The 12,500-nt window shown below is 34.9% G+C and overlaps 1 protein-coding gene across 1 annotated transcript in view; it reads right to left on the reverse strand.

The window, feature by feature from the left end:
* Window positions 1-392: 392 nt before the first annotated feature.
* The window catches only part of LOC144436010 (protein disulfide-isomerase-like), a 14,594-nt gene continuing 2,486 nt past the window's right edge, over window positions 393-12,500 (reverse strand). Inside the window, exons 2-10 of the mRNA XM_078124681.1 lie at window positions 9,042-9,239; window positions 6,247-6,521; window positions 5,717-5,821; window positions 4,412-4,537; window positions 3,994-4,194; window positions 3,171-3,291; window positions 2,574-2,752; window positions 1,728-1,817; window positions 393-1,154 (exon numbers count right to left, since the gene is read on the reverse strand). Of these exons, the coding sequence (XP_077980807.1) occupies window positions 1,080-1,154; window positions 1,728-1,817; window positions 2,574-2,752; window positions 3,171-3,291; window positions 3,994-4,194; window positions 4,412-4,537; window positions 5,717-5,821; window positions 6,247-6,521; window positions 9,042-9,239 (1,370 nt within the window). The 3' untranslated portion in view covers window positions 393-1,079. The remainder of the gene's footprint in view (window positions 1,155-1,727; window positions 1,818-2,573; window positions 2,753-3,170; window positions 3,292-3,993; window positions 4,195-4,411; window positions 4,538-5,716; window positions 5,822-6,246; window positions 6,522-9,041; window positions 9,240-12,500) is intronic.

The following is a 12,500-nucleotide window of genomic DNA, read 5'->3' on the forward strand; positions in this document are numbered from 1 at the left end:
CGCTGGAAAGACATGACATACATGATACATGCGATGTCACTCCAGACCCAGGATGCAAAATACTGAGAATACTACCAGGAAAAGGATCAACTAATACAAATTTGTCAACATCAAAACTTGACGTGGTCTATGTATTTCAGTTTGCACATGCTGTGGCAGCTTGCATCACAAACGTGTACTCAAGGTTTATGGCGTTTTAAGAACAATGTTAAAATCTTCAAAAGGAAAAACTCAATTCATATACAAATTAGTAAACACTTTTTTATACATACTTAAATAGGCTTGGGTGTATTCCACAATTTATAACAACTCTATTACAATGTTATGTTTTCCTTTCATAATAATAATTTGAAAGATAAAATTAAGACTTGTAATAAAAGACTCCGTACCCATTTTTTGTCACATTTCTTAATATTTATTAAAACAAAAGTTAGCCTTTGTATACTGCAAGTCAGCTGTATGATTGTGCTCTATCAAGGATGCCAACAGAATTAGGAAAATAGAGTAGAACCATATCATTATTTTCATCTCATTTCTTCCTCACAATACTCTTGAGTATTTGGCAACAAAATAAAATACACAAAGTTGCATCTTCACACACCCTGTTAAACCTAGGAGTTCAAAGGTCATGACCTCAGGTCAAACTTTTTCACTCAACTTTAAACCTACAAGTTCAAAGGTCATAATCTTAGAAGCAACACATCTGTCATCATAAGGTAACACCTTTTCACTTTGGCTTCTATGAAACTTTAGTACTGTGGTGAAGAAATGGGAGAAAAACATGGATGTTGTGATTGCTGATGACCTTAAATTGACATGATTATAAGACAAGAGATTCCACCTCTCTATAAATGACACAAATCCATGAATACTTTACGTTTCCCAGAAGGAGATAAAAACAAGTTCCAAATAAAACAGCTGGTAAGTTTTGTCTTATAAGTCCAAGTGGGTGGATGAAAAGACTTAATTTAAAACCGACTAGAAAGGATGAAAATGAGATAGATGGATGGCTAATGTTATCTATGTATTGCTCAGAAAAGAATAGATAAAAATCATGACAGACAGAGTTTAAAGAAGAACTACAATTCGTCTTTCTTTTGCTCTTCTGCTTCTTCTTCTTCATCTTCCTCCTCCTCTTCCATTTCATCTAAATCCTGTTAAAACAGACACAAACATTGATAAGTTATACTGACATGTTTTCTTAATCGATATGTAAAATTGACATCATAAGTACATGTGGTGCTAGTCTAGCTGATGGACCCTTCGGGCTAATCTGCATATTTTAAGAGCGACAGAAAGTCACCACTGATGGCACTAGCCCAGGAAGAGGTACTCATCACCTTCGGCAACCCCAAAACTGCAGATCCACGGTCTCACTACAAGACTGATGTGGTGCAAGAGTTACAAGGTGTGTGATCCATATGTTAAATTTGCATAAACACTGCCTGAAATGGACAGCCATGTGCTATAACAGGCATTATATACGTACACGTTACAAGAGCTTCTGTGTATGTTGCCCAGCAATGTTAATTTTGTCTCAGAAATTATGCCAACTACACAAGGAAAAGTTAAATCTGTGACGTGCCACTAAGGCAGACACACTAATTTAAGGAAATCACCATACAAAACATGGTATGCATTACATTGGAACTGCTAGGGTGCTATACAAGTTAGTGATAGGCTGTATTGAAGAATTGTAAATTGAGCAAGGCACGTGGAATACTTACTTCATCTGCTGGTCCTGCACCATCTTTTCCCCCACTTTCCAAAAATTTAACAAAACCATCTAAAGTACGTTCACCATTATAATCAACAACCTGCAACAGAAGTATTGGAGATGAGTCACATACCATGAATACACCCCATACATGGATATAATATGCTCCAACCTGACTTTGATAGTCTCACACCTGACATAACTACATGGATATGTTCATATCAATTCATATTTAATACCAACATGAATGACAACCTCTATGTAATGATGCATTTAAAATGTGTTTGGTAAGAAAACAATGTAGCACTCATGGATTATGACAAGGTCGATATTCTCACATGAATGGTTTGTTTTCAGCTTGTCATGAAATGAATCCTGTCAACTTGATTTTTACATGAAATCACATTCTACTTCTGCACACACAATTGATACTGCACCAAGTCTGGTTTGTCTTGTATTTATGCTGTCATATGATTAACCCTTGCAATACTTAGTTTCTAATAAGTCTACATAGTAATCATCTAAAATTGGGTAATAGTATTCCACTAAGAAAATAATGGTATTTTTATAAACTTTGGGTCCTGGAGAGTCATTTCATGATTTCACATCACATACTGTACAATTGCCGAAAAGAGACCCAGTTGAAACTTGTTCCTCCATTCATTGTTCAGTCAGGGTTTATGGACATGCACTGTCTAATGGGAGACAGTAGACATGTACATGTAACTGTAGAACATAAATGTGACAATTTAAGACAATGCCTTATTTCCAGTAGTGGTGTTCTCCATTAAATGCTATTATGGACGAGTATGACAGTTGGGTCAAGTTACGTTGACCTCTGACCTTTGACACGTACCTCATCACTATCTTTAGGGAAGAATTTGATTGTTGGGAAGCTATGTACTTTGACTTGTTCTACTTCATTTGTAGTAGCATCCATTTTTGCAACAACAATATCTTCACGATCCTTGAATTTTTCTGCTAATGCATCATAAATTGGTACAAGTTGTTTGCAATGTCCACACCATGGAGCATCTGTTAAATAGAAAAACAAGACAATAAATAACAAGCCTCGTCGTACTTACAAAGGTTCTACTTCAGGTTTCTACATCTTAACAATGTTGAAATTGAAACTTCACATGCACACACACTCCTTCATTTCTGTGGCACAAAAAACTACAAACTTAAATAATAATTTTATTTTGAAAATATACACAAGGTCATCACAGGATATTATTCAAATACTAACATGTACATACATACATACATACATACATACATACATACATACATACATACATACATACATACATACATACATACATACTGACATATATACATACGTACATACATACGTACGTACGTACGTACGTACATACATACATAAACACATACAGACATAGACACACACATGGATGATATAGCACAATATCTACGGAGTACAATTACTCACAAAATTCTACAAGGACATCCTTTGTCTTATCGAAAGCAACTTCTTCAAAGTTCTTTCCAACAAGGACTTTGACATTTTCTTTGTCCCAATCTTCTGGAACATCTTGAGACATCAAATGTGGCTATTTCAGAAAAATAAAAGAAACAAAAAAGATTAGAAATGGAAACATGCTTAGTTGAACCTGGTAGGTGTCATCACTTTGCCATACCATGCACAAGGCAACTTTAAATAAAGTGAAAGTCTATTGAGCAGTAAAGTACAGAAAGTAACATCACTCACCCTTCTCTGACCTCAAATTTGTCTACAATATTGTACAAGTAAATAAGAAGCAGCTGTAACACCAAGTGGTAACAAGTATATAGTGGTGAGTAATTTTTGACTAATTCTATTTCAAATACATGCAAGTTTAATCTTTATGTCTTCAATCTGAGTACCATAAGCAATGTCTCTACCAAATTTGAAATCAATCGATCCAGCAGTTTCTCACTTTAAGTTGTTCACATACGCAAGCGAATGCACACGCATGCATGCACGCACTCACTCACTCACTCTCACTCACACACACACACACACACACACAGACAAAACTTGATGTCTATAGCATGCTGAACCTCAGTTCAGTTGTGCTAATAAAAACATAGTATTTATACAAGGCAACATATATGATGACTGATAATGGTCAAAGAACTACACATGGTGGAAAGAAGAAATAAATGAATAGGTCACTTGGTACACAATGTGGTTTTCCTTTACAGTCATTGGTTATTGTCACAGAAATTGTGGCTGACTGAAATATTGAGGAGATTTAGTTGTTCAGCCTCACCTTAACTTTTCCATCCAAAACTGCCTGTACAAATGATTTCTGGTTTTCTGCTGTAATTTCTGCTTCTTCTGGTTTGTATTTTGACATGTCTTCAGCCAAGTTGATTAGACGTACAGCTGGGGTGTTTTCTTTTTTCAAACCAAAGAAATCCAAAATTCTTTCATTGTCTTCACTGCCAGCATCGATGAGGACGAACAGAACCTGCAAAGAAGTCAATACATTAGTCTGTGAAAAAAAATTACAAGAACAAAAGTTGCACCAAAATATGAATTTCTCCAGGATATTGAACAGTTGTAAAATTTAGCAAGGCTCTGTTCTCTTCCTTAGCGCTGTCACATTTAGAGTGGACTCTCCCCAGGACATGGTTACTTGTGTTGACATCACTTGTGTCCCCTCTGTAACATTTGAGATGACTCACCACTCCCTTGAAACCTGTGGCTGCTTCGTTGAAAGCTTCCCTCACGGTCTTGTAGTTGTCTGCTTCCTTATCCATAAACAACAGATTGTGTTTCTTGATGTCGCCACCAAAGATCTTTTGTGCTGTCTGTCAAATCAAGCAAATTAAAACATATCTTTGATCAGTATTTTTTAAGAATAGATATTGGAAATATTTTACTTTGTTTGAAGTTTTCCTACCCAAGAGTGTAGGTGTGAAAATTGTAGTCAACCATGACAACGGCATTATCACGGTTTTCTGTTTTACAGTTTGATTCTTCAAATAGTTTCACATCATCTTTTTCTGTAGTTTGTATTAAAGGGTTTTTTGTATTTAATAACATTTTTATTGAGTTTAATACAAAGAAAATGGAAATTTCACATTTTGTATTTGGAAACTTTTCTTAAGTTATCAATTTCAAAAACTCTCCCCATTTCGTAAGATGTGCATTTACTTCACTTTCTCTAACTGCAATATGAAACTCTACATGCTGAACATTTTGCAAGTATTTTTTGTATGCCATCAAATCTGAGTTTTTTGTTTTCTACACTTTGAAATATAAATATAAATATAAATATAATAGTTTTGTCACAGTCTGACTGGTTTTTTTTCACCAGATCAAAAGTAATGGCCTACATAGGTAAACTGTTCCATTCCCATGGTCTCACTGTGGGCACTCTCGCGGTCATTCAGAAACATGGACAAAGTGAAGTTTTTGATAACTTTCAAACCATAATTACTTTATGCAAACACACAAACACAAATGTTTAGCTCAGATTAATAAGCATATCTAATACTGAGATTTCAAATGGTTTTGTCAGTGTGAACGTAGTATTGTAATTTTTTTTCTATAGACAAAATTTAGCATAAAGTCATTAAATGACACAGTTGATAAGTTGTAAAAAAAAGAATTGTGTGGTTCCGATTACATTCAAATTTTAGAGTAGGTGGGGTATTAAATTATTTTTTTCATATGTGAGTGTCTAGTTCAAGTAGTTATGTTTTCCGTTGTTTTCCATATGGTCTCTATGTTATTGGCTTCTTCTCATCAGATGTACAACCACTACAGATTGGCAGAACAGTTTTATATTTTCTTTATAAGTTGATGTCAGTTTCTGCATCCACTATTTCTTGTGAGACTTCACAATTTTTTCTTCTTTTTTTTTTCTCGAATACATAAAAAAAAGTTTAGGGTCGGCTTGAAAAACTAGGTGGGGCTTGGTAACCGGAACCAAACAACTTTTTTTATTAGGCCTAAATATACCACAGAATTATCACATATCTTACCTCTTCAGAGAATTCAATAACAAGTGGAAGACTGTTAGCTTTCACAAACTCTGACAATGTCTCGGCATTATAATCACCGCTGAAATCATTTCTGCCTTCATCAAACTGTTGAAAGAAATAACACACTTCAATATATGTTTTCATCCAATAATTTCCTTGATATCTATCTAGTATAAGTTTTATAATAACCAAAGGCCTAGTTCTATTACTATCATCTTTCAGCTATAGAGCAAAACACAAATTTAATGCTTTCAATGCACAACGACCATTGGTGGGTATAATAATCTGGTCTCCTTGTAACATGTCCGCCTCAGTAAATGTTGTATGTAAGAGAGATATAATACTCTTGTAATGTGATTGTGTCACTTGCAATGAAACTGCAAGAACTACATGTCTATATAAAGCAAGTCAAAATCAATGCAAACTAATTTGTCTTTTGAAATACTCAAGTGTGTATTGACTCTCCAAATCTGATACATCAGTGAAATGTGTTGAATGTTGAAGTTCAGCTTCTTATCACATCATATTACCTGTTTAAGAAGAACAACAGCGTTGTCTTCTTTCACATCGTAGTGGGAGAAAACATCATCTTTGGAGGTGATGCCAAATGTGATGCCATCCATACCATCAGCTGCTGCTAAGAAGGCCTTGGCTTCATCACTCTCTGCATTCTTAAAGAATCCCAGAACAAACACTTCCAGATCTTTAGCATTCTTCTCAGCATCTTCAACACTTTCTACTGCCTTGGCTGGTGGGCCAGTCTTTGTGTACACCCAGCTTACAATACTGTCAGCAGTTCTTCCACCTACATATCAGTATACAGGTATACATTACAACATAACTCTCGTTTATCTAAGGGGTCATCTTACTAGAGATTAATACTCTGATAAACATCAAGTGATATTCAAAGGAGGGTTAATGTATTTTGGATTTAAGGCCTAAACTGAAATGTACTGAAAGTAGTCATCAGCTGAACATTGGCAAAATCTTGACACTAAACCACTCAAGTTTCACAAACACTTCTACTGACAAGAAAATAATGTCAAAATGAGCCTGATTTACATGAAGTAGCATGCCCCCCCCCCCCCTCCCAAAAGCTGATGTGAATCACTAACCCAACATTCTCAGTTATATATATGTATATATATCATATGCCCTAAAGTTACAAAGTCTTATTTTCTACTCTATTAACAAGTCATACCTGTGGCACTTCTAAACATACCATGGTATACACACACTCTGTGTAACTTAGCATAAATTCAGTGAACTACTTGCAAAGCTTCTAGTACCATCAGACCTGCAAGTAAAGTCTGAAAATAATGCTTAGTTTACCTTCTCTGACCTTAACTTGGATTATCAAACAAAGACCTTACCAACTACGCAAAATTCCAACTAAGTCTAAGCAAATCTTGGTAGGATAGGTATAGATTTGAATCTTATGACGGTAACCTAGCTCTGGATTTAAACACTGTCTATAAAAAATACAGAAAATAACTTAAGATCATTAAATGCAACCTACGTCTCGTCTATTCTGTCATTTCTTGTCTAACATATCATCACATGGTCGAGCGAACAAAAGTTTGAGGCTACGTATGTTATGACCAGTTTAGACAAGAAATGACAGAATAGACAAGATGTATGTTGCATTTGATGATCTAAAGTTGTTTTCTCTATTTTTATTTTTGACATTAGCAAAGATATGGGTGGTTTTTATTCCCAAAATCCGTGCACATATCCATGCGCACAAAATCTGTTCGCAGTCTCACTGTTTGAAATAGGGAAGAACCATAGCAGAGTAGGAGAAGATGTGTCAAAACCCTGTAGCGTATAAATCCAGAGCTAGTGGTAGAAGACGTGTCGAAACCCTGCAGCGTATAAATCCAGAGCTAGACGGTAACCTGACTCCATTTACTGCTAAATATTTGAATACTACTGTTAAACCAATTATTTGCTTTGTAATTGGATTTCCTTCCATATATCACATTTGTTTTAATCCATGTTTTATATCTCTCTGAATTTTCACATGTACAGTATAGTAATATGACTTCCTGTCAAATTCTGATTGAGACCTCATGCTTAACAAATGTCACTGGTTTCCTGTGTCTCTATAAGTCTACTTGGCTATCTATGAACAATTCTACAGAATACATATAAATTAATGCCTCACTTCCTATCAAGAAAATGACTTGAGAGGTGATACTTATTCAGAAAATGATCAAAATGGCCGACAGATGGTAAAAATAAGGGCAAGGACTAGAAACATGGTCAAAATGGCCGACAGATGGTAAAAATAAGGGTAACAGCACCCATGTCCAAGTCCATTCATATTAATGTTGTGGGCGGGTAATTTGATAGTTCTTATACATATATCTTAATCATCAAGGGGTAGATAGCCGATTTATCATTCATGAAATCTTTGCAGGAACACAATCCGATTTTTTTGTGACTTCCAGGATGACTGTTCCTATATGCCGTATTTTAGTTATCAGGATGATTAGAAGATTTCATGGTTTGGGCACTAGGAGTGCTGTTTGCAAGCTCTTTGGGACTTGAAATGAGGGTCTTAACAACTTCAAGTAATAAAAACATGCTATTGAAAACTATAAAGCCCTTTCAGAAATAAACAAAGTTCTATCATGCACATTTAGATCATTGCTTTGTGCATTGCCATATGCTCAGCAGCCATGGCAAAAATTATAGCATTCACTTTCTCAAATCTTGGCATTCTTATACGATGCTTACCTGCAAAATGGCCAGAACCAGAATAAGGCGTATTTCAATCAATACACAATTTGAGATTATTTACGTGATTTAAAGAAATTATTAGAACATAATGTTAATCAGGATTATCACATTTTTTTAATGATTTCCTGGTAGACTTCTAATTTCAACAGAATTTCAACCAAATTATATCAAAGTTCGTGAATAGAGAAATTGTTAAACAAATACAAACAAGATAGGGGCATGAATAGGGAACTTGCAATCAAGACTGAGCATGCTCAGACGCAAAGGACTATGGGATTATCTGAGGTTACCGTAATACCTAATAGGGAGCTACCGATAAAATAAACCTCCAACAATGGTCAGGGTGACTATGAATTGAATATTTGTGGTTACAAACAATGTAACAATATTGTCTACACTCCTAATTCATTAGTAATTATTGTCACATTTCCCATGATGCTACATTCAACATGGCGGGTTTGCAAGTTCCCTATTCTGATGTCATTTTATCTTTGCAAATCCCCAAAACAATATGGTATACTAAAGTTTATGCTATTAATACACAATACTATTGTGAGTTTACTGATTATACATTACATACCTCCATATTCTGTATCCTTCCCTTTCTTGAAGAACTTGAGAGTTGGGAATCCTCTCACACCATACTTTCCAGTCAACTCACTTTCTACTGTGGCATCTACTTTCCCTAACTTGATCTCAGAACCTTCGTCCTTCAGTTGTGCTGCAGCTTTGGCATATTCAGGTGCAAGAGCCTTGCAGTGACCGCACCATGGGGCATCTACCAACACAATCAAATGAAATCAATGTATTAGTGCATATTGTAGTGTGGGCTCTCACAAAGGCAACTGATTTTTGAAATTTTTGAAATTAAATAAATATTCTAGTGTGAGGGCCTACTAATGACTGCACTATGGAGTAGCTACAAGCTCAAGAGAAACAGAATGCTACATATTCAGATACCAGGGCCTTCTGGTGCCCATGACAACATATAAACAACAAACAAGCAATTACATGCATTCATAATCTCCTATGAACTCTTTCCATGAAAACTGAAACCACACGCCAATCATACTTTGGAACTTTATCTAAATGAACCATTTTACTTATTAGGCTCTACTGGTTTCTGGCATCCAAACAGCTGGTCAAAGGTCAAGGGTCACAGCTTGATGTACAATATGGGGTAATAATATATTCATAGATTGTCCAATTCCATTTCAATGATTCTGACATTAACTATTCGTCATCATAAATATAATCTAAATTCTTTTCATTGTTTAACAGGTGGCGGTAAAGACATTCATCAAAATTTAAATGACTTTCTTTTCATTTCATTTCATTTCATAATGAATAATTACATGTTTTATGGAACAGCACATCACTTCATCTGTTCGTTAAATGTGGACATAGTCTTGAGTAGATATATGGTTTCAAATGGGTTAACTTAACTGGGTTATACCATATAGTTAATACTGTATAATCACATTAAAACAAATTTTCATTGGTTATTACAATCTGGATGGATTTATTTGATTGGTCAATACCTTTAGAACAGACAAAAAATGTATTTTGATTAGTAATAGTCATTTTAGCTGAAAAGTTGATAAAAATAGTACATATGACTTGTCTACACATTCATTTGCTACACTCTGGTTGACAAATTTTGTATTTTCAAAGGTAAGGAAGGAGTTGGTTCTATTCTATTAGAATCTGAAATATCAGTTTACTAGTTATATGTGGGTCGGGGTGCAGGGGATATTGAATTTGTTCACATACACAAGAGTGTGTGGGAGTTGGAGGAGACACAGCTAATAGTAAATTTGAATACACTTGTATAAATAACTCTCCTCAACCATTTAATGAACAAAAGGTGCCAACATTAGAATAAATCTATGGATCTTCAGTTGTTGAATAGATTTTAATAATACTTTATTAGTTTTTAATTAATTTTGTTCTTTTATTGATCATTTTTCAGATATGGGTATTAACAGGTGGTTTTCTCATGAAACATACTATCAATGACATTTCATATGCCAGTACAAATAACCCCCCCACCCCCACCCCCCAGCCGACAAAATTTACTTATCAATTGATTGAAACTCCCTCATCATAAAAGTGATATCTGGTTAAATCTATCCCCTATGATGATTCTTTAATGCAATGAATTCAATTCTTACCGATGCACACATGAACCAAAAAAGTCTGATTGCTTAATAACATGTTGTAAAATATCGCAGTACATATTGTATTTTGTCAGATTTTTGGTTATTTGTCCCACTACGTCAAGAAAAGGACTGATGCTTTATCTGTAACACAGGCTAAACACAACAACCTATTGTACATCATATACAACATATGAAAAGCACACACAACACAAAAAAGTCTGTTCACTAGACTTGTAGTAACATGTAATTTACAAATAGTATATGTTGTACATTGTCATGCATTTTATTTACCCAAATTACATGTACTGTACAGTATCAGTACTTCATAAGAAGAAAGGGTGTAAAATTTTGGAAAGGCACCACACCAGCTATTGTACACAATACATTAGGTTCACTAGTACCATGTACATGCAGTACACTACCAGTACATTTACAGGTTTTTGTCATGCAATTGGTCCAATGATTGTCCCGCTACTCCGAGAAAAAAGGATGTTTTAGTCTGTGTACCAAAGGCAACACACTAGCTATTGTACACTGGATAACAGTACAAAGGGGAAACTATTTATATTCCATCAACATTATTTGACATTCAATCCAGAACCTAGTACAGTAATACACATCATATTTTTTTATAGTTTCGAACTCACAGCATAAATAATTCACCTTGTATACTTCGGCTAAATCACTCGGCTTTCTCTGTGTTCTGAGGAGGAGATTGATTTAGCAGAAATATACTTGGTAAATTATTTACGCTCCTTGAGTTTGGAAGTAATGCAAAATATGACTCGGGGGGGGGGCAAGGAAACAACGTTTTTGATTGCAACATCATCAAACATCGTGGGTGTAATATTGCAGTCACTCCACTGATTTTCTCTGTGCACAGGAGACTAAACCTGCAATAACCTTCACTTGCTTCCTTATGGATTTTACTATTATACTCCCACATTTGAAGTGCTGTGAAATCCATATGATATAGAAGCACATAACAGAGTCTTCCCTCAACGGACAATGTGTAATATTAAAGCCATTTAAATATCTAAATTTCATATGATAATCATAGCTAAGTATTACAACAAGTGTAGCATCTGGGTGTTTATAATTAATTCAAATTATCATGTTGTACTATAAATGAATATTTTGTCATGGTAATAAGAAATATTTAAATATTGATCTTTTTCAGTATATTATTGTCAAATAAAATGTGATATGCTGGTAAGTCACAGTATAAACACTGTTAGGAATTAGTATGATAATGTTTAATATTTGAATTTCATTTGACTCTCCCATTGATAAACTTACACACGCGACTATAAAATGAATGTCTTTATAATGCTGGTACTTTGTGTATCAATATAGGTGTTTTGTGTTGGCCTCTGCAGTGCTCCAGTGATAAATACCAACCTGTGGCATGACATGTACATTGATACACGTGTAGCTGTACAGAAAGTCTAACTGCAGGTACTGGTATATTAAATTTGATTGATATACTCAGTGAATATGAGTGATAGATGAGCATATAGTTGTTCAATGTCCATTTATTGTAAATCTATCATGGTGTTTAACACGTAAAATATGTAATTTAAGTGATATATCATTGTTCCATACTGAGATGTCACACATACACCTTTCCATATGGTTCACTACTGTGTATCTGACGGAACAAATTTCCATTTTTTCTCTCCCCCCCCCCCCCCCCCCCCCGCAACGCTGGTGTATGATGAAAGCTGCTTTAATATGTATATGAAATGTATAATAGTAAAATTATGTACTAATTACTTTCATAACAGTCAATCATACATCAATGGTTCTTTATTCTCATTCCAATTATCACATATGGTAGTAGTTGGGTCACATGGTTGAGTGTTGTAACACTGCCA

The sequence above is a fragment of the Glandiceps talaboti genome, chromosome 5, assembly GCF_964340395.1.
Source record: "Glandiceps talaboti chromosome 5, keGlaTala1.1, whole genome shotgun sequence".
NCBI classification, from domain to species: domain Eukaryota; kingdom Metazoa; phylum Hemichordata; class Enteropneusta; family Spengelidae; genus Glandiceps; species Glandiceps talaboti.